The sequence below is a fragment of the Stenella coeruleoalba genome (genome assembly GCF_951394435.1).
Source record: "Stenella coeruleoalba genome assembly, chromosome: 14".
NCBI classification, from domain to species: domain Eukaryota; kingdom Metazoa; phylum Chordata; class Mammalia; order Artiodactyla; family Delphinidae; genus Stenella; species Stenella coeruleoalba.
In genome coordinates, this window is record NC_137160.1 from 84,577,963 (window position 1) to 84,599,280 (window position 21,318).

General features: G+C 55.5%; 1 protein-coding gene across 3 annotated transcripts in view; it reads left to right on the forward strand.

Moving 5' to 3' along the window:
• The window catches only part of AACS (acetoacetyl-CoA synthetase), a 46,447-nt gene extending 26,392 nt beyond the window's left edge, over nt 1-20,055 (forward strand). Inside the window, exons 10-18 of one of the 3 annotated variants that reach the window (XM_079943206.1) lie at nt 1,767-1,891; nt 6,001-6,065; nt 6,201-6,323; nt 8,177-8,290; nt 8,991-9,116; nt 13,637-13,706; nt 14,274-14,332; nt 15,146-15,348; nt 18,202-20,055. In XM_079943206.1, coding sequence (XP_079799332.1) covers nt 1,767-1,891; nt 6,001-6,065; nt 6,201-6,323; nt 8,177-8,290; nt 8,991-9,116; nt 13,637-13,706; nt 14,274-14,332; nt 15,146-15,348; nt 18,202-18,339 — 1,023 coding nt within the window. In that variant the 3' untranslated portion in view covers nt 18,340-20,055. The remainder of the gene's footprint in view (nt 1-1,766; nt 1,892-6,000; nt 6,066-6,200; nt 6,324-8,176; nt 8,291-8,990; nt 9,117-13,636; nt 13,707-14,273; nt 14,333-15,145; nt 15,349-18,201) is intronic. The other 2 variants (XM_079943207.1, XM_079943208.1) reach the window with 2 other exon arrangements.
• The last annotated feature ends 1,263 nt before the right edge of the window (nt 20,056-21,318 follow it).

The following is a 21,318-nucleotide window of genomic DNA, read 5'->3' on the forward strand; positions in this document are numbered from 1 at the left end:
GATGCCGGGTGCCAGCAGCAGCCTCGGGTGCCCCCAGCCGGCCCCAGCCAGGCCTGTGCTGTCGCTTGCTGACTCACTTTAGCAGCTGGACAGTGAGGTGGCCGGGGTGCAGTGCTGCCTATTACAGTAATTCCTTGGGAACTCCCCGGCGGTCCAGTGGTTAGGACTCCACAGCTTTACTGCCGAGGGCCCGGGTTCAACCCCTGGTTGGGGAACTAAGATCCCACAAGCCGTGCTGTGAAGCCAAAAAAAAAAGAAAAGTAAAAAAGATTCCTTATTAGAAGAAACTCAACTTAGCATGTTAAAACCCTTAAAAAAAAAAAAAAGGCAACTCAACTAAATGGAGGTTCTCGTGTGACCCCCTGGTTCCCTTTGCCGTTTCCGTGGTGCCAAAGGGGAGCATAGGTTGGTCCTTGTGCTTTTATACGCGTCACTCACACTGTTGGGACCTGTCTGGGGATTCTTAACTGCCACTTGGGTGCCACCTCACGTGGCCGCCTGGTCCCCGATGGCAGGATTCTGACCTGGGGACACCGGGTGACCTGGGACACTGGGCCGCATCTGCTCCAGGCTCATGGATGGGCATCCGCCTGCCCTCGTTGCTTACGGGGTGGAATTGGGTTTTTTTGCCCTCTGGACAGAGATTCCTGCTTCCTTGTTCTGTCGCTCTATTGCTTTAGGCCGGAATCGCCTACAGATCCTCCCAGCGTGGATGGGAGTGCCATTGTCAGTGGGGCTATGAGCACACTCTTTGGCTGTGAAAATTTTTTTAATTAAAAAAAAAAAATGCTGTACTTACACGTGGTAAGCATTTCATGCAACACATGGGAACTTGGTGAGAGGTTGGCGTCTTCCAGGGCCCAGAGGCAGCCACGTCCGCCCTGCTCACTGCCCTGCCCCTCGGGCCCCTTTGCAGGCCCAGGGGTGGGGCTGGGGGTTCTGTGTACGAATGGGGCGCTGCACACCCTCTGCCGGGCTGGCCCTGCCCCTTTACGGTCTGTCTTCGAGACTGTTCTGCACAGAGCCAGGCCTCGTTCTTTTTGATGGCTGCGCAGTGGCTGACTCCTGAGTGCTTGCTGGGTGCCAGGCGCCGTTTCCCACGTCCGACCTGGGTTGCGCTGCAGCGCCCAGGGTTCCCTGCACGTGTGCACCACGTGACCACGCAACGGGCATCTCTGTTGCCTTCGGTCCCTTGTTGTCATCAGTGAGGCTGCAGGAAACATTCTCCGACATGTCTTAGTGCACACGTGTGCGTTGATCCCTGCCATGAACTCTTTTAATTTTTATTTTTATTTTGGCTTCATTGGGTCTTTGTTGCTGCGCGCGGGCTTTCTCTAGTTGCTGCGAGCGGGGGCTACTCTTTGCTGCGATGTGTGGGCTTTTCATTACGGTAGCTTCTCTTCTCTTGTTGCGAAGCAGGGGCTCTAGGCGCGCGGGCTTCAGTAGTTGTGGCACGCGGGCTCAGTAGTTGTGGCACGCGGGCTCAGTTGCTCCGCAGCACGTGGGATCTCCCCAGACCAGAGATTGAACCCGTGTCCCCTGCATTGGCAGGCGGATTCTTAGCCTCTGCGCCACCAGGGAAGCCCCTTACCGTAAACTGTTGACGGGGAATTGCTGGGGCAGAGCATTGTGCGTTTGGGCCGGGCAGTTCCTGGCTACTTTGGCTCAGCATCGGGTGGTTTTCTAGGGCTGAGAGGCTGCGTGACGGGGCCGAGGGGAGCTGGCCCGGCGCTGGGTTGACACGTGTTCCCTTCTGTCTGCTCCAGGTCGGCTGGATGATGTGGAACTGGATGGTGTCTGCTCTCGCCACGGGGGCGGCCGTGGTCCTATACGACGGCTCCCCGCTGGTGCCCACCCCCAATGTGCTCTGGGACCTGGTCGACAGGATCGGGTAGGTACCCGGGACACTCAGACACAGGGCGGCCGCTCTGAGGATCTGGGTGCCGTCTCTGGAACGCTTTGCCACCCTCGATGTCCCCCTCTTGGTGGGGGTGGCTGTGTGAGGGTGCGGAGGTGCCAGGAGTAGGTGAAGCTGTCAAGGAGGGTGGGAAGGGGCGGGCGCCCCTGACAGGGACCGACCATGGAGACCCATGTAGTGCGGAGGGGGCTGCCCCGCCCCTCAGGGCCCAGGGGTGAGCTCTGAAACCTCGGGCACGGGGAGAGGGAACGTGGTCTTTTTTTTGTAACTCTGGATTCTAAGAACTTGCAGAGCTGCGACCCAGGAGAGAGGCAGACTGAGGGCTGATGAGAGCTTTGTTTCGCGCGGGGCCCGTGGCCGCAAGGGTGATAGAGAATGACCCAGGCTGAACGTACATACCTGTTCAGGGGACGGTGTGGAGATGCTCATTCAGGGGAGGGCAGGTCTGTCTCTGGGGCGTTCCCAGCGTTTGGCCTTCCCACCCGCCCTTCTGCGAGCCCTCAGGGCTGGCCAGCGTCTCGAGGGTCTCCCAAGACTCAGCAGGGTGCTTCCAGATGCCCCGCTGCCGGTACTGCAGAAGGGCCTCCCCGCAGTCCTGTGAACAGGACGGCAAGCGGGCATCCTGATGGCAGAGGCAGCGGCCAGCTAAGGGGCAGCGTCGGGGGAAGGGTGGAGTGGCCCCTCTTCTCCCCCAGCCCCTCATTGCCATCGCCAGGAACCATCCAGAGACCCTGTTCCGTCGGCACTTTCTTTGCTGATGAATTAATCATGGGCGGCTGACGCGTTCTTGCCACTGTGGCTGCTGGTCGCCGTTGGCCTAATGATCGTGTTTCCAAGAACGAGAACACGGAAGCTGGCAGGGCTCCCGTGGCCCAGAAGTTAGCCACGCTCTGCAATGTTCTAATTACGTTACCTTTGAGTCCATTTACACTGGGGAAACAGGAGGAACCGCTAATGTTCTTAAATCCCTGGGCATTAATATTTGAAGTATAACTTTGGCCTGGGTGATATTTAAATCCTGACATTTGGCTCACAGTATTAGCGAGGAAATTTATTTCCTAATGAGCTTGTTGCCAGTGAAAGGTTAATCAAATCCCTGGGAAGATCTCTGCCCTGAATGCCTGTCAGCCGCGCTCAGGAGGAGACACTCTGGACGCGTATGCCTGTGCCACGGGAGGAGGGATGGAGAGAGAGAGGTACATCCCCGGGGCTTAGAGCTAATGAAGTTGAAGGATGGAAGGCCCAGGCAGACCCAGCTTTGCGTGTGTACGTGCACACGTGTGAGTGTGGATGCACCTGAGTGCGAACGTGTGAGTGTGTATGTGCATGTGCACAGGTGCACGAGTGTGAGCACGCATGCCTGTGAATGTGTGCAGGTGTGCGTGTGCACACGTGTATGTGCATGTGCGCACGTGTGTATGTGCAGGTGCACACACACTTATGTGCACAGGAAAGTGGGTGTGTGAGAGTATGTGCACACGTGGGTGTGAGAACACCCATGCCTGTGGATGAGTGTGTGTGTGCATGCATGTGATTGTGTGCAGGTGGGAGTGCGTTCGCAGCCCTGTGGTTTGGGTCTGTGTAGAACGCACGTGCTGGGCCTCCGCCTTACATCCCGGTTTGGCCTGTGCCCCGGATGCCAGCTGAGCCGTGGCCTTGGCCGTCCTCAGGGCCCCTCTGGCCTGGCCCTTCACCCGGCTGGGGGGCTCATCTGCTGAGGTCAGCGAGGCAGGTGCCACTCGTTGGCCTGTGAGGGGCGCCCGAAGGGCAGCACGGCGCTCCAGCCGTCCATGCGGGTGACAGGAGAGGGGGCAGGTCAGACGGGGCAGGATGCCTTCATTCCAGCTCTGCCACCTCCCGACGCTGAAGTGACACCAAATCAAACGTGCTTTCACCTAAAATCCTGCGGGTTTGTGCAGGAGGAGCGACGCTTCAGCGCTGGCAGGGCGGGCAGGGGCTTCGCAGTGCGATTTAAGGGCCTCATGTTTAAAATAACGTTGATGCGCTTAGGGACGAAATCCTCGTTGATTGTCATCGTGTCAGCGCACAGGCTTACTAACATGTTTCATAACTGAGCAGTTATTTTGCAGACGTGAACGAGGTTAAAGGACGGATTGTCCTCTTTGTTTTGGGTGTGTTGCTGGGCTCTCCAGGTCTGGGCTGGGGAACATTCTGGTTGGGGTCAGGGAAGAACTCTGGGGTCTTTGTCCGGGTTTGCAACTGGGCGGGCAGTTCACGTTTAGGACTGCGGGACGCGTGTTGCAGGCCAGGGCAGCGGCGGGTGCCGAGGCCCCAAGGGGACCGAGATGGGGGTGGTGCGGAGGCTGGGAGGAGGCCCTCGTGGCTGCATGTGGGCAGTCGATTCAGGCGGTGGAGCTGGATGAGGGGGGAGGGCAGGGTCCCCCAGGGATTTCAGGGCTGTGCCTCGGGGTGGGTGTCTTCCGCGTGACGTGGCACCCCGTTGGGGCGTTGAACTTGGGGGCGCTACACGATCCCCCCCGAACTGCGGGGTCGAGGGCAGACCGGGGAGACCGGGGCTCAGGCTGGCGGAGCCGTGGAGGAGCCGCGTCTGCAGGTGGCTCCTTGCAGGGCTCCGGGCTGGGGCGAGCCGGGGAGCTGCCTCGTCCCTCGTGGGTGCTTCCCAGCAGCACTCGCGAAAAAGGCACCGTGCCGAGCACACAGGCACGGGCGCCTGCGCTTCATGAGCTCTGTGTTTTTTAAACTGCCTTACCCAAGCCTGGAGACAGACGGGGAGGCCTGGCCGTTCCTTCACACAAGCAGGCCTGGGGCCCAGCCCCGGGGACGCCGCGGCAGTCTGTACACATCCTGAGGTGCGGTTTGCAGACAGACGCCTGCGACTTGGGGGGGGGGGCGGATGGGGGCTGAGCAGAAATCCGCGTGCTGCGCTGTGTGGCTGGTGGCTGGAGATCTCTACCTGTGGCTGAGGCTGTCCCTGCTGTCCGTCAGCATGTGATGGGCCCCTGGTCTCCTGCTGAAATACGGGTGACGCCTTCATTCTCAGAGGATCTGGAATCAGCTAATCAGACTACCTGAGTTTATGGAGTAAGTGAGGAGGGGGTGGGGACTGTATACGTTTCCTGGTCCCCACGACCTCCCAGCTCCCAAAACAGCCTTCACCAAGGACACAGCGACCCAGGAAGTGTCCGCGGTTTTAGTGGTTGCAGGGTGTCCCGGTGAAGTGAAGAAAAGAAAGGGACTGGAGGCATGAAGGACAGTAGTTTTGAGCCGTGGATTCTGCCCCTCCCAGCCCAGCCGGCCCTGGTTCTGTGTGTCTGTGCCTCTGAGCTCTGTCCAGCACCAGATAGCACAGGGCTGTCTCCCTGGAATGAATCTCGCCAGCCAGGTGCGAAGGGATGGGTTTTGCCGCCCAGAGGGGCAGGAGGGACCTGGATTTTATGGCCTCCTTCAGCCCCCAGGAGAAAACAGCCATTAGTTAGGAAGGTAGAGCTTTCTAGGAAGGAAACAGAACATGAAGAAACACTCTCCCCTTGAAAACACAATGACTTATACTCAGCATAACGTGTTGTTCTCAATGCAAACTTGGGGATAAAGGACTAGATTCTAAATGTTCAAAAAGAGAAGAAGAGTGGTTTTCTAAGTTTCATAAAAATGTGAGCTTATCTAAGAAAGGGAGATGGGTCAGGAATCCCAGGCTTGGCGCCTGTCCTAACAGAAGCTCCCACGGCCTCTCCACTTCCCTGGGAAACGATCGCGGGCGCTCAGAACTTGAGGGGTCTTGATTCTGTGTCCTCCTTTGGTCCCCCCGAGAGAAAACATCCTGCAGCTGGGAAGATGGTGGGTTTATGTGCAGACAGTTGTTTTAAGAAGAGCCAAAGGGTAAAGGGAGCCCGGGTGCTCTGCAGACGTGTCAGTGCTGGCCTCAGAGTAACGCAGGTGTTGTAACTGGCTTTCAACTACATATTAAGCGTTAATTCAACCCAGAAGAATGACGTGTCTTGGATTTTGCAACCTCGTCCGAAATGGGTCACTAATTTGAGAAAGCTTCGGTGCCTGGAATATGCAAGAGCCTTGACGAGTTTCCGGTGTCTTCTTAACTCCAGCATCACCATCCTTGGAACGGGTGCGAAGTGGCTGTCAGTGCTGGAAGAGAAAGACGTGAAGCCAGGTAAGCGTGCCTCCCAGGGTGTCCGTTCCCTGTCTCGCCAGCCGCGGAAATCAGATCCACTCTGTTACCTGGTTCCTGCAAGCCAGGCAGAGTGTGTCGGGTTTGGCTCTAATCTCTCCATGATTCTGGCTCTAGTGGAAACTCACAGTCTGCAGACGCTGCACACGATCCTGTCCACCGGCTCCCCCCTGAGCGCCCAGAGCTACGACTATGTCTACAGGTGCGTCAAGAGCAGCGTCCTCCTGGGCTCCATCTCAGGTACGGCCCCCGCCATGTGCCTGTGCCGTGGAGAAGGTTCTGGAAGAGCCAGAGGACTCGGGGACCAGGCTTGGCCGTTAAGCGTGCTTCCCCTGTGGCCCAGCGAGTCCACCGGCTTGAATTTATCTGCGTGAACAGTCAGCAGGGCATGCGCGTTTGCATGGTCGATGTTCCTTATTCCCGGTAGTTATGTTCTAGGAAGAGGCTACAAACACTGAGTTAGCCATTGCTGAACCTTTGCTGGGGGTGGAGAACGTACATACACTCCGCACCCTGATCGTAACCTTAGATCCTAAACAGCTCATCCTGGTAGATTCTATTTTCTTTACAAAAGAGAAAACAAGGTCTGCACGTGCCAAGTGACTGGCCTGAGGCCACCCACTAGCTGGGTACAGAGTGGGATTCAAACCCGGTCCTGCCGCCTCAGAGCCGAGCTTCCCGCCCGCCCAGCGCATCCCTTGGTCCTCCCCAGAGCCCGCCTGGTGGGCAGGGGTGCTGCTGTCGGATGGGCGTGGGGCTGTCTGCCGGGCCGGCCCAGCCCATCTCGGGGCAGCCACGTCTGTTAGGCTCTCGGCCTGTCCTCCTGCCGCTGTCCCAAGCGCCCCAGCTCCAATCCGGAAGCAGCGGAAGCAGCACTTCTGCTCCCAGCGCTGTGCTTCGTTGGGGCGCGAGACTGCCCCGAGCTTGCTGGTCACGGTCATGAACGCGATTCTCCCGTCTTCATGGGACGTGCCAGCCGGTACCTCGAGGTGTCTGGAGGAGGGAGGCAGGTCAGCACGCTTCGATTCTGCCCGGAATTAATCCTGCCAGTTGTTGAAGCGTCGAAGCATTTTATGTGGGTTTCAATCACCCTGCCCCACCCCGTTCACAAACACAGAGCGTGAGCAGGGAGAAGACACTTCTTAAATCACAAGGCTGTCTTTTTAGGTGTACAAACAGGTGTAAAGGGGAGCACGGACACCAGTGTCCGGATCGCCGAGTCTAGGAAGGGACCAAGTCGGGGCTCCGTGTGTGCCCTCTGCCCACAGCCTCCCCCCCTTTCCTCCCTGGGCTGCCGTCTCCCACCCCTGTGCACCCCGGTGGGCTCCGTGCGTGTCCCTGTGCCCACAGAGCATCCCGCACCGCGGGCACGTGCGAGGGGGCAGTTGTCACCGGCTGGGCCCAGGTTCAGGCGTTAGTGCCACTCCCTCTTGATGACACCTGGGGTCCGACTCTTCTTCGAGCCCCTCCCTGAAACGGAGTGATTCGCATCCAGCACGTGCCCTAGTGCGGGAGACTCGCACTCCAGGGACCACAGGGTTTCTGCTTCTCCGATGATTAAGTGAACATAAACCACAGCAAAGAGACTGTGCACGGGACCCGTCTGCCGCGGCAGTTCCTGCAGACAGGCCTGATGGGGCGAAGCTTCCACTTTCGTGAACCTGAGTCTAGGATTTCCGTGCGACCACAAGAGGTCATTTATTTGGTGTCTCCTTCAGCACGTATCCCTGGTCAGAACGATAAATCACCCGGACACGGGAGGTTCAGTCCAGTTTCTAAGTCACCTCCCCGCTCCCTCCCTGAAGAGAAGCTCAGCTCTCTGGGAATTTTTCTGTATTTGGAGAAAGAGTAGTATATATTTGTCCTCCAGGGTCTTTCTCCTTTATTGTTCATTAATAAAAAACATGGACAGTTTGTCTCAGTCTTCTGAAATTTTTTTCTTTTTTTTTTGGCTGTGCCGTGTGGCTTGTGGGATCCTACTTCCCCAACCAGGGATCGAACCCAGGCCCTCGGCAGTGAAAGCCTGGAGCCCTAACCACTGGACCGCCAGGGAAGTCCCGGTCTTCGAATCTTGAATCTCCTTTTGTTTGCAGGTGGCACCGACATCATGTCTTGCTTCGTGGGCCAGAATCCTTCAGTTCCTGTGTACAAAGGGGAAATTCAGGCCCGGAACCTGGGCATGGCCGTGGAGGTGTGGAACGAGGAAGGTGATGGCTCCAAACCCTTCCTCTCTCTGTGACGAGGTGTGAGTGGTAGCTTGGATACGCTTGGATGTGTAACTTTGCTTGGGGCCAGTTCTCCAAAACGGCCCCGTCTGAGGGGCTGGCCCCTGCCACCGCTCGCAGACTGACGGCCCCCGAGCCTGGCTGAACACCTGCCGGGCTCCCCAGCCTCCTGCAGCCCGTCCGGCTGAGGGGAGTAGGTGTTGGCCTGCAGCACAGATGGCGGGCCATGTGCTTGGAACGCCAGGCAGGCATGCAAACTTTGGGGACGCTGCTGAGGCCACCCCACTGCCTCAGCAGCCTCGTGCCCTGACCCTGGCGAGGACCCAGAGCGAGATGCAGGACCCGAGGGGCAGCGCGGTACCGTTTGTGCGGTGTTTAGAAACACGCAAAATGACGTGTTATTCAGGTGTATGTAGATGTGGTAAAATTATTAATCCACATAAGGGAACGGTACAGGATTGAAGTTGAGCGAGAGCGGGGGGAGCGTGGTGGGGAGCAGTAGCGTGGCTTTCGGTGACGCCGGGCTGATGGGCATGTGGGCGGGGCCGGCTGCACGGCTTTGGATGTGTCTGAAATACTCTGTGATAGCTCATAGCTTAAAAAAGGAGAGAAGGAGAGAAAGAGAGCCGGGGCGTTTGGCTGTGGCGTGTGCTCAGTTTAGCTCTCATTCCTCCCCGGCCAGGAAAGGCAGTCTGGGGGGAGAGCGGTGAACTGGTGTGTACCAAGCCGCTCCCCTGTCAGCCCACGCACTTTTGGAACGACGAGAACGGCAGCAAGTACCGGAAGGCGTATTTCTCCAAATTCCCAGGTGGGTCGGGATGCAGGTGGAGCTGCCCAGATTCCGGCCCGGGCTGGGCCTTCGGTGTCTAATTCTGGATGCGCCTGCCCCCTGCCGGCCCCCCTCAAAGCCTGGTGAGGCTGCTTGCAGCTCATTCCGCCAGGGGGGCAATGATGAATTTTTGATCAGTATCTGGTCACCGTCAGCTTGAAGCCATCTTACGAAACCCTAATCTGGGTGTAGATTACTCTTAACCACCCTCTGTGCCCGGAGCCCCTTGGCCCGGAGCCCTGCTCCTGGCCGCCGGCACGACCCGCTGGTTTGGCTGCGTAGGGGCGGGAGGCCCGCTCGCTTACCCAGGCTCATCTGCCTGTTCGGGGAGAGATGCGTGTGCGAGAGGTGTCTGGCTGGGGTCTCCTCTGTCTCACACCCCATCAACCAGTCCTCGTGGAGGTGATGGGAGAAGAGAGCTTTTGCAGCGGGATGATTAATTCCAGGCCGTCACTCACTCAGGCTGCCACCCTCCGTTCATCTTCGGAGTGGTGTCTTGCCCCAGAGCTGGAAAGTCTCTTTATTTAAAGCTCTGATTCCTGCCTCCTTATCTTATTTCATAAGCAACCTCGAGTGATTGCAGCTATGTAACTCATAATGTAGCGAGCCTTCTGCTCCAGAGTTATTTACACCTAAGTACTTGCTGTCTTCAACCTCTAGAAAGGTAATTCTATTTTGCATAAATCACATGTGGTGAATCAGAAAGCGGCAGGTGACCATCGGGGGTAGAAGGTGCCACGGGTCTGTCCCGTTTCTCTACTCGGCCTTGCGTGTTCCCGTGTAATGTCCCACATAAAAGCCATCGTACCTGGCATAGCACGTCACATGTGAGGGTAGTGGGAGCATCCCTCCCCGCCATGTGGCCTGGCCTCCATTGGATGCCTCTGCATTTAAGCCCCACCTTGGGTCCTGCCAGTGTGTAGCTGTTCAGACAGACTAAAGCAGACTAGAGAGAGAGAGAGAAGTTCCTCAAATGACCTTGAAGAGGAGTCGGGGCTTCTGTCCTAGGAAGGGATTAGAACCTCAGCTTGAAGATCCATCTAAGAAATGACATCTCTTCTGCAGCACTGCTCTTTGAAAACTCTTTTCTGTCATTTTTTGTTATATATGCAAGGGTTCGCATGATAAATGTCTCTCAGGATTAATTTCAGAAAAAGTCTTTATTTCCAAAGCTCTGATATTCCTTCTTGGAGGAAACAAATACTTGGTGACCTGTTATATTGTCCATTTTTGCCTTGGCTACCAGGAAGCTCAGAGCTGCCATAATTGCTTTGTTGTAGCAGTCTTCTCACCCCAGTGCAGAGTTTCTGATCCTTTCAATAATCCCATCATATAGTTGGCTTTATAGGTAGCTTCCTCAAATACTTTCTGGAAGTAGGTGTGACATACGAATAAATACGGAGAAATAAGGGCAGATAAGATAATGGGATCTGAAGCTGTTGGTCATGGTCAGGGTGGACACAGGCTGAACTTAGACCACTTCTCCAGGCCCAGCACTGAGAGATTCTTGGACTGTATAGGACATGGCTCGATGATAAAAGAAAACAACAAAGAAGCAAGGTCTTCCTTTCTGCAACAGGCATCCGACTTACAGACATCACTACCCTGAAAAATTAGGCCAGTGAAAATGTAAACTGACAAGGTGCCGATATGGAGAAGTATCCAAGAATTTATTAAGTGACAAATAGGAGTGTGGAACCGAGGGCATTGCATGCCTTCTGTGTGAGTTTTTAAAAGGAAATGTATGTGTGTGAATAATAGGAGCCATTTTGATTTTCTTTGTGACTTTTAATTGTCTTTAAAAACCTAATAAAAATTTAAAAGGAAATTAAAAGCAGACTTTAGAAAGATTTAGATCATTCTGATCCTTCAAAGCAATGATTTCAGCTCTGAGTTTCCTGGTAGCCAAGGCAAAAATGGAAGTATGATGGGTACAGGTGACTGAAGATAGTAAATTCCAAATAGGAGATCAGGCCTGCCCATGAGCCATCAAGATTTTGAGCTTGATGAGATGGAGCAGGCAGAGCTTCCATTGGCCCTCGTTAGCTAAACAGGTCCAGTGGTCACAGGTCCTTTAATAAGAGAAGCGTGTATGTGCAATGTGTTGTTTATTTATATTTACATTTATGTACATGGAAGGCTGGGGCATCTTTTTTTTTTTTAATGTACAGGTATACATGCTCACTCTAAAAAGATTTCAGGCAGTAGACCTCCAGGAATTCAAAGCAGGAGAAAGGCTGGGTTTGCCCATTCATCCTGGTGTATTTGTTCACGGGTCCCATCACCGAAATGGGAGAGCACGAGGAAAATCAGAGTGAAGCAAAATCACCTGCCATGAAAACTAGAGAGTTTGAACTGCAGGCCCAGGGGCATGGAAACCTAGAAGGAAACCCTTAATTTCTCTGACGTGGCAACCGGGCACCAGAGCCTCCAGCCACTTGTGGATTCATCCCCTCAGCTTTGGTTTTGCAAGAGGTTGAAGCATGTCGTTTCATTTTCACAAATGAAAACTTCTTCCGGGAGATTTGCATCTTCCTTTTTCTTTGCATTTCCAGGGCTTCAGTAAGGATCAGACTCATGGGAGGTCTGACTCCATATGAGCCAGACTGTGTGTGGATCTTGGCACCCAAGTTCCAAAATGAACAAGGATTCCCGGGAGGTGTGTGGGACAGGCCCTGCTGCTCTGTCTGCAGCTTGCTGTCTCTTGGGACCACCGTGTATAAGCCTGGTTTTCTGTGTAGCCATACAGATGTGCTTCTGCAAAACTTTGGCATGTCATTTGCAAGCGTAGGAATGACTTTTCCACCTGTTTGTGTAGGGGAACCCTTTAAATATCCAATTAGAAAGGAGAGGTTTCAGCCACAGCAATCAGACAAGAAAAAGAAAGAAAATGTGTCCATATCAGAAGAGAAGAAGTAAAACTGTCACTGTTTGCAGATGACATGATGCTATATGTAGAAAACCCTAAAGTCTCCACCAAAAAGCTATTAGAACTAATAAATGAATTTAGTAAAGTTGTAGGACACAAGGTTAAGATACAGAAATGTGTTGTTTTCCTGTACGCTAATAATGAACTATCGGAAAGAGAAAGCAAGAAAACAATTCCTTTAGAGCTGCACCAAAAAGAATAAAATACCTAGTGGGGAAAAAAAAGGAAAGGTTTTATTTTTTAGCTTGGGGAGGAGGGAAGAAGGCCCTCGAGGCCTCCCGTCCTCTTTGCTCAGAATAAATGAGCTCATGAGGCCTTTCCTTCTCTTCCATGGCCTCCCACGCACTGCACGCTCCCTGCAGGCGGGGGACCTGGGCTTCATCTCCGGAGAAGCCTTGGTCGTGGCTTGTAGCCACTGGTTGGGATGAGGGCCTCCACGGAGTATGTTGTCATTGGAGGGGTAGCAGCTCAGAGTCACGGGCCGGCTGGGTTATTAGCACTCACAGTTGGGACGTGTGTCAAGAACTCGGAAGGAAGAGATGGCGTCCGTGAGGACCCTGCGCGGGCTTGGTCTGCCATTTTCCCCTGGCTGGATCGCAGGGCTCTGGGGCTTATTCCAGGAGGCCAGGCAAATGAGTTCCGAGCTGCGCAGAGCCGGCAGAGCTGTGCTCTTGACCGCTCCCTCCCCCGGGGCGCCTCCTGCATTTGTGGGACCCGCCAAGGGAGGAGGCCTCCAGGCAGTTCCCCTGTGCGGCGTGGCTTCTCTCTGCTGCTCCGTGTCGGGTGGCGGATGTGTCCAAAGCTGGGGCCTGATCCCTTGGATCTGTTGCTTTGGGGCATCCAGGACGGGGGCCTCCCCATGAACGACACCAGCCCAAGGGCCCAGCTGCACACTGCGGGCCACGTCGGGGTGGCTCAGGGCGCGCGGTGTCAGTGTCACCTGATTCTTGCCTCTGTCTCCGCCCTCCACGTGCCCCGGGTTTCACCTGCTCGTTAAGCCTCTGCCCCCGTGGCTGGTGCCTTCGTTCAGGCTTGGGTTACTGGGACTGTTGCAGTAGCCTCCCGCCTGGTCATGCTCCTTCTGTTTATTCTGTTACAAGGTGGGCCCCAACCCCTCCGGACCTGCTCCCTCAGCCGCCCCAGACCACCCTCTCTTCCCAAGACGGGGCTTGTACTTTCCCACCCTCCATTCAGAGGCCCCCCTCAAAGCTCCATTGATCTCCCCAGTCCCCCCCTTCACATCCTCACTGCTGGGGTTGCTCTCAGGCCCCGTGAATTCCCGCAACCCTCGTTGGTACCTGCGGGAGGGGTGTTTCTTGCGCGCTGCCGCATCTCAGACCTGGGTGTAGGGCGTGCCCTTGGGGGTGGGAAGGTGTGCCCTTGGGGATGGGAGCTGTCTGGTTCACTTCCGCCCCCAGCCCCACATCACACATGCTTCTGGGCCTCGGGTGTGTCTGTTGACAAGAGTTACATTGGTGTCATGCCTTCCGAGGGCGTCTGTCCAGGCAGCCGGTCAGGATCCTGTCCCCTTGGGGTGACCGAGTCCCTCTGCCCCCCCCGCCCCCGGCAGGTGTCTGGGTGCACGGCGACTACTGCAGAATCAACCCCAAGACCAGGGGCGTCATCATGCTGGGCCGAAGGTGAGGGCCGCGGACTTGGCTTCTCTTCCCTGGGGCCCCGCTTCCCGAGGCATCCGGGCAGGGAGAGGGGGGTGCTTCCCGTGTCCTGGACCCTTCCATCTGCTCGGCCTGCGGGGTGGGTTGCCTGCCCCATTTGGGGCCTTTCCTGGGTTCTTCCTGTGTCAGCTTCCCAGGGGTGGGTCTGGGCCTGACCCACATTTCTGTGCCCTGCAGTGGTGGGTCGGGGGGCTTTGGGGTGGGAGGCCTGCGGCCGACGTGCGCCCCACGTCTTGTCTGCCGTCGCTACGGCCCTTCCTGGAGTGCAGCGGGGAGGGGTGCCCACACCCGGGAGGGGGCACCTGTGCGGGGGGAGGGGCAGGGAGGTGGCCGATGTCCCCACCAGAGGGGACCCCCTTGATAGCTAGCTTTGAGTTTAGAGGGAGAAAGGGGGTGGTTGGGACTAGGAGCTGGGGAGGCGCCGGTGCTGACGGCATGTGGTCGTGGAAACGGGGTGACTGTCCCTGGGGCCCCTGCGATGGGCCTCACTCTGGAGCCGCCACGTGTCCATGACCTCGTCTCTCTCTCCAGCGACAGCACACTCAACCCCAACGGAGTGCGATTCGGCAGCTCGGAAATCTATAACATCGGTGAGCGTTCTCCTCTGTCCCAGCATTATTCTCAAGTCATCCAGGAGTGGCACAAGGAGTGTCTCAGCGGGGACCTGCTTTCCGAAGATGCCACCTTTTGGCATAACTCTTGCCCCTTTGCCTCCGGGCGTGAGAATAGACATGTATGAGGGTGTCCTTCTTTCTAGAACATCCTTGTCCACACTGCTTGTAGCTCAAAAAACTCAGGACAGGATCCTTAAGGTCCCGTGGCCCATCCCCATTCCGTTACATCTCATCCTCATGGTGAGCTCCATCAGGTTGGTCAGCTGTGTCTACTCTTCATGGGTGGAGAAAGACGCACAGAGAGGTTGTGTGATTGCTGGCAGTCACACAGCACCACCATCCAGGACGCCAAATAAAGACAGTGGGCCTTATGGGTGCACAGTAGAGTCACCCGTGAGCCTTAAAATGTCCCACCGGGGCCACGAAATCAGCCTCCCGGGGAGGCGGCCTCATGCGGATGGCAGAGTCCCAAAGTCATGTCAGGGTTGTGTAATCAGGGTGGAATCTCGATCCATGTGATTCCAGCCTTTCTTCCTCCCACCACTGGAGTACCCTTGCGGCACTTGATTCCTTTTATTTTTAAATTTGTATTTGAGTAAGTAAGGCGGGTGCCCGGCTCCTTGTAAGACGTCAGCCCTTCCAGCGCGAGCTACGGCTCTCTGACTCTGCTGGTGATAGGTGTCCTTCTGCCTGTTCCCCGGGGCACCTGCCAGGGGGGGCAGGGGAGCCACGGCAGTCCCCATCAAGGTGGGATGGTGTGAGAGCGAGGCCCTGGCCCTGTCTCTGCAGTGGAGGCCTTCAAGGAGGTCCTGGACAGCCTGTGTGTCCCCCAGTACAACAAGGACGGGCAGGAGAGGGTGATCCTCTTCCTGAAGATGGCTTCCGGCCACACCTTCCGGCCCGACCTGGTGAAGAGGATCTGCAGCGCCATCCGCCTGGGCCTGTCCGCCCGGCACGTGCCCAGCCTCGTCCTGGAGACCCAGGGCATCCCGGTACGGCCCCCCACGAGCCCGCATGCTTCTGGACCTCTCATCTAGACGCTTGCTCAGGCTTTATATATAGTTGGTCCCCGTTGCCTGGCAACCCCATTCTGTTTTCGGCCATCTCCCTCTCTCTTTTTTTTTTTTTTTTTTTTTTACTCTTCCTAAATTGCATGTAAAGCAACTTCTGCTAAATACCAGTCTTCAGAGGGTAAGCAGGGCCCGCCTGGCACGTCCAACTGGCTTTTCTTCTGTGTGGTTTTAGTGTGTGCTCAAATTATTAATGCAAAAATTAATTTTAACTTTTTAAAGAGTCGCTGGGGTGCCGTTCCTCCTGCCTTTTAATTTTAAGTTCTGCCTGCAGAAAGAAGATGTGAATCTATTTAGAGGCGCAGCTCCAGAAAGCTGCCCCCCCGCAATACTTTGCTTAGGTTCTCATTGCGGGAGGAGATGCGCTCAGATCGGATCACGGCTTTAACCTGCGGCCGCTTACAAAACGAAGGCCTCTGTCAGCCGAGAAGGCCTCTGCGTATACACGCGTGTGCGCACACAGCCGTGTAAGGGCACAGCCGAGCCAAGCCCGCAGAGTAGCTGTTCACGGAGGCGGGGACAGGAACGGGTTAACCGGGCCACCAGGGGAAGGAGAGTCTGGATGTCGCTCCCCGAGCAGGGGCGGGCATGTGAGGTGCAGCTAGAACCAGGGCTTTTTATGCCGTCCACAGATTTCCTTTCCACTTTGGTTACGCGTAGGAAGGGCCCCCGCGGCCTGGGAGTTCTCTTGTCTCACTCGGCGGGCGGGTGACTCCGGGTGACGCTGTGCAGACAGTGGCTCAGGGAGAGAAGGGGCTTCCTGAGTCAGTGACACTCACTGTCTTTTCCCTGGTGAGGGTCTTAGGCTTCCCTTCAGTGGATCCGTTCTGTCTGGATCTGGAACAGTTTGGGGAACTAGGGTGTGAGAGTCCCCTTGGCTTTATCTTGTTGAGAATGAATCTGTGTCCTTTGCTGCCGAAATGGTGACTCCCAAACTGTATCTGCTCACGAGAAGAGCGGAGCGATTTGCTGGAAGGTGAGGAACACCCCAGCCTGTCTTTCTTTCTGTCCTCAGCCTGGCTCTTGTCCCCTGACTTCCGGGCACTCAGTTCAGCTCTCTCCTCCTCCGTCCGCTTGACCCGTGAAGTCGTTTCGAGGGTTCCCGGGGCTTTTTCAAGCTCCCTCGTGTTCTCAGATCCCTGTGGTCTGAACTAATAGAGCACTTCGGAGAGGATTCGCCCTGTGCCACCAGGCTGGGGGGTGGGGGGTCTGGCCCAGCCACAGGGGCTCGGGGCTGGACACGGCCAAGGTCACGGCCGGGCGTCTGGTCACACCAAGGGGAACACAAAAGGGCATCTGAGGCCCTGCCAGGCTGGAGGGCCCGGAGGCCATGACTGCCCTGATCTCAGCAGGTCTTTGTCACTGGTCACAGCTGACGTGCTGGCCCATCCTGACGGGAGGCTGTGCCTTATCTCCTGGGTAGGGGGGTAGGGAGGGGGCCAAGCAGGAGTCCAAGGACCTTCTGCCCCACCCCAGCCCTTCTCACCAAGAAGCAGGAGAAGGATTTCTTTTTTTCTTTTTTTTTTTTTTTGCGGTATGCGGGCCTCTCACTGCTGTGGCCTCTCCCGTTGCGGAGCACAGGCTCCGGGCGCGCAGGCCTAGCAGCCATGGCTCATAGGCCCAGCCGCTCCGCGGCATGTGGGATCTTCCCGGACTGGGGCACGACCCTGTGTCCCCTGCATCGGCAGGCGGACTCTCAACCACTGCGCCACCAGGGAAGCCCAGGGGAAGGATTTCTTCTAAAACGATGTCTTGTTTGTTTTGTCAGCTGATGCAGGCTGTTCTTGGGGCTTTAAAGCACAGAAAGCACGTGAGACGTTTGCATTTCAGGGCAAGAGGGGCTGACAACACCCCAGTGACAGGTGGTCCTTCAGAAGCCGGTGCTCAGATCCTTAATTAGTTCACACGTAGACCGAGGTTTTCAATGAATGAATTTTAATTACATCTCAGGATAAAAAAAAAAAAAAATGCCAGTGTGAGGAGAGATCAGGGCACTGGCGGTTCATTAAAGGGCTCTCTGTTTGTTCCAGAATTTTCCTGGTCCCTAAACACGCCAGCACAGCCGCCAAATGACCATTGGGGTTAAAGATGAAACGCGTGCTATGAATTTTAGAGGGGCCTCTGAGCATTTGGACAGAGTCCGACTATGGGAAAAGCAGTGCCCCATCTCATTCAGATGACGGTTCTGGGGGAAGATTTGCCGGAAGTTTGGCGAGGCTCTTGGACGTAGCTCACTTTCCGGTGGTCAGGGACAGTCACAGGAAGCCAGCCCACTCCTGAAATAAGCTAGTCTTTCTAATATAATAAACAGTGTAAGAAGGTAAATGTAAGTGAGAAAGAGGCAGCGTAATTTGCCGGAAGTTTGGCGAGGCTCTTGGACGTAGCTCACTTTCCGGTGGTCAGGGACAGTCACAGGAAGCCAGCCCACTCCTGAAATAAGCTAGTCTTTCTAATATAATAAACAGTGTAAGAAGGTAAATGTAAGTAAGAAAGAGGCAGCGTAACAGCGAGGCACGTCCGAGAGCTGTGTGTGCCTTCACTCATCAGCTTGCCCACAGCCTCGGTGTGATGCTCTGGTCCCCAGGTGATGTTCCAGGGGACAAACCCAGGTTAAGGAACTCGCTCACGGTCACCCACCGAGAATCGCTCGCTCTGGTCGCCCCAGGTCACGATGGTCGTTTCGGCTTGGACGTGCCCAGATGTCAGAGCTGAGGGACTTCTTTCCCTTTCGGGTCTAAACGCTCTTCCTGTCTGCTTCCTCCCCTCCCCTGGCAGTACACCCTCAACGGCAAGAAAGTGGAAATGGCCGTGAAGCAGATCATCGCTGGGAAAACCGTGGAGCACCACAAAGCCTTCTCGAACCCCGAGACCCTGCATTTGTACCGGGACGTCCCCGAGCTGCAGGACTTTTGAACCAGGCCAGCTGGCACGTCCCTGAGCCACACACGTCTGTGCTGTCACTTCTGTGCGTTCAAGAAGTTACTTAGAGGGACTTCCCTGGTGGCGCAGTGGTTAGCAATCCGCCTGCCAATGTACGGGACACGGGTTCCAGCCCTGGTCCGGGAGGATCCCACATGCCGCGGAGCAGCGAAGCCCGTGCGCCACAACTACTGAAGCCTGTGCTCTAGAGCCTGTGCTCTGCGACGAGAGAAGCCACCGCAATGAGAAGCCCGCTCGCCGCAACTAGAGAAAGCCTGGGGGCAGCAACGAAGACCCAACGCAGCCAAAAATAAATAAATGAATAAAAAAAAAAAAAAAAAAAGAAATGACTTAGAAACCTACGGCTCTTAGAAAAGGAGTTTGCACCAAGTCTGTAGGCCTGGGGAAGAAGGATTCTCTGCTCTGCGGTTTCATCTGGTGGATCCCTGAGTCTTCCACCCGCCACAGGGGGATCCTGACCTTCAGGGGCCGAAAGGGAGGGTTTGGGTTGTGTGTGTGGCAGTCTGGAGAGTGTATGTCTTTGCACACTCGCAGGGAGGAGCTGGGGTCTCCTGTGCGTGCACTGGCATGGCCGACGCCTGGTCTCCATCCAGGGCCCGCAGGCATCTTGGTGACGGCTCACCCCAGGGCAGTGACCAGCCTGCAGCCTTGTACTGTGGTTCCATTTCCCTCTCTTAAGGCCCAGATCTCTTTCTTCCCTTTGTTTTCGTCTCCCGGCTCTGGCTGCCACCCTTCAGGGCCCATCTGTCTGCTGTGGCACGTTACCTGTCACGGCGCCCGTCCCAGGGTGACTTTACAGCATCTCACGGCAGATTCTCAGGACCCCGGGCCGACCGCTCCCGCTCTCTGTGTGTCACGGACAGAATCTGGGCAGCTCCTGGGGGAACCGTGTGTCACACCCAGCCACCGGTGCTCCCCAGCAGATAGAGTTCCAGTTCCCTTTGGAGAATGAGTGGGTTTCACGTTTTAATAGGATCTCTTAATTTCACGGGCTTTGAGTGGTTTGAAATTTTTTTAATGTTAATTAAGTGTGTGGTGTGTGGGTGTTTGAAGGCGTGGGTGATGTCCACGCCGTGGGGAGTGACACTCAGGGATGCGGACGAGCCCGCAGGCCACGGGTCCTGCTGAAGCAGAGCCGCTGGGCCTCAGGGGACGTGGCCTCACTGCACAGGGGGCCGGGACCTGCACATCAAAAGCTCGTCGCCAGCAGCTGTATGTGCTCTTGAATGTACTGTTCAGTTTAGCCTCTTAACACACTCCTGTCATCATAATGTTCATTTTTGTATTTTTTGAAACCGAGTACAGTGAAAAGCTTTCTTGAACGCTTTTTCTCATGGATTATAGAAAAGGGGCAGCACTGAGTTTACTGGAGTTAATTTATGACCACATTTTAAATGCAGAGTAAAGTCCGGAAAAGTGATTCTATCCCGGGATAGTAAAGAGGTTTCCCCTCAGGTGGCAGCTCTGATAAACTGGTGATAGGCAGAGTGTCCCATTCAGAAGGGCTCTGAAGCCAAATCTCAGCTGAAAAGAAATGCATCAGGATTGGCCAGCAACGTCTGTCATGGCTAAATGCTGGATTGTTTCTTGTCAAGTGTGAACGTCAAGTGTAAACTGGGTATTGTAAGAGACTGGATAGGGCTCTGCCAACTTAAAGGCAGACACACAATGTTTAATAAACTATTTCAAACTTCCTAAAAACAACGGGGCAGGTGCTATGAGGCATTTAATACAGTAAGCATATACGTATACGTGCACAGCCCCGTGCGAGCGGCGTGCTGCGTGTTTTCTCTGAAGCCGGGGCTGGATCTGGGGGCCTAAAGCCGGTGCAGATGGGGCAGCCAGGAGCCGCAACCCGCTGGGAGATGTTTGGCCCAGGTGGTGGGGGCATGTCCTGGGTCCCTGCGAGTTAGCGGCCGTGCCTGGTGACCGAATGGCCCCAGAGCCCTTCTCAGTGTGAAGCCACCCCCCAGAGGATGAGGACTGTCCTCACCCTGGGCTCCCCCAGGGCTCAGGGCCGCCGGGGTTCTGGACAGCACTTTCTCATCATTGCAGGAGCCGGAGGCCACTTGGGTCGTGCCTGGCTCTGTGTCGCAGCATCCGGGCTGCCCCCTGGCAGGGCTCATTTTTCTCGCGTCATGGCAGGTTAGAGGCCGCTGTAGGGCGGGTGTAGGGGCGATAGGTGCCCGGCTCCTCCTGTGCCCTGGGCTCCGCCGTGCTCGCGTGGGGCTGCTCACCCCGCCCACGTCCCAGGCAGGAAGGAGGACGTGACCAGGGCCGGGCGAGAGGCAAAGGGCCTGTCCCTCCTCAGCATGCCCCGTTTGTATCAGCAAAACAACGGCTTTTCTGGAAAGCCCACCCAGTGCACATCTGCTTATGCCTCAGAGGCCAGAACTGGCCACAGGCCACCTCTCCCTGTGGGGGAGGCTGGACAGCTGAGTGTTTTTAAACCGGGCCTGTTACCTTTGTGTACAGGCATACCTCATTTTATTGCACTTCGCTTTATTGTGCTTTGCAGATATTGTGTTTTGGGTTTTTTTACCAGTTGAAGGTTTGTGACAACCCTGTGCAAATCTGTTGGTGCTGTCTGCTCACTTCGTGTCCTTGTGTCACATTTTGGCAATTCTCGCAATATTTCAAACCCTCCACCTGCAAGATTACAACTCACTGAAGGCTCAGACAGAAGTTTTTAGCCATAAAGTATTTTTTAGTTAAGGTACGTACATTTTTGTTTTAGATATAATGCCATCGCATAGTTAATAGACTACAGTACAGTATAAACAACCTTTATGCGCGCTGGGAAACCAAAAACTTCGTGTGACTCGCTCTATTGCGGTGGTCGGGACAGAACCGGCCATGTCTCCCAAGTATGCCTGTATTAGTTTCCTGCTGCTGCTGTAACAAATTACCACAAACTTCAACCAGCATGAATTTATTATAGTTCTGGGGGGT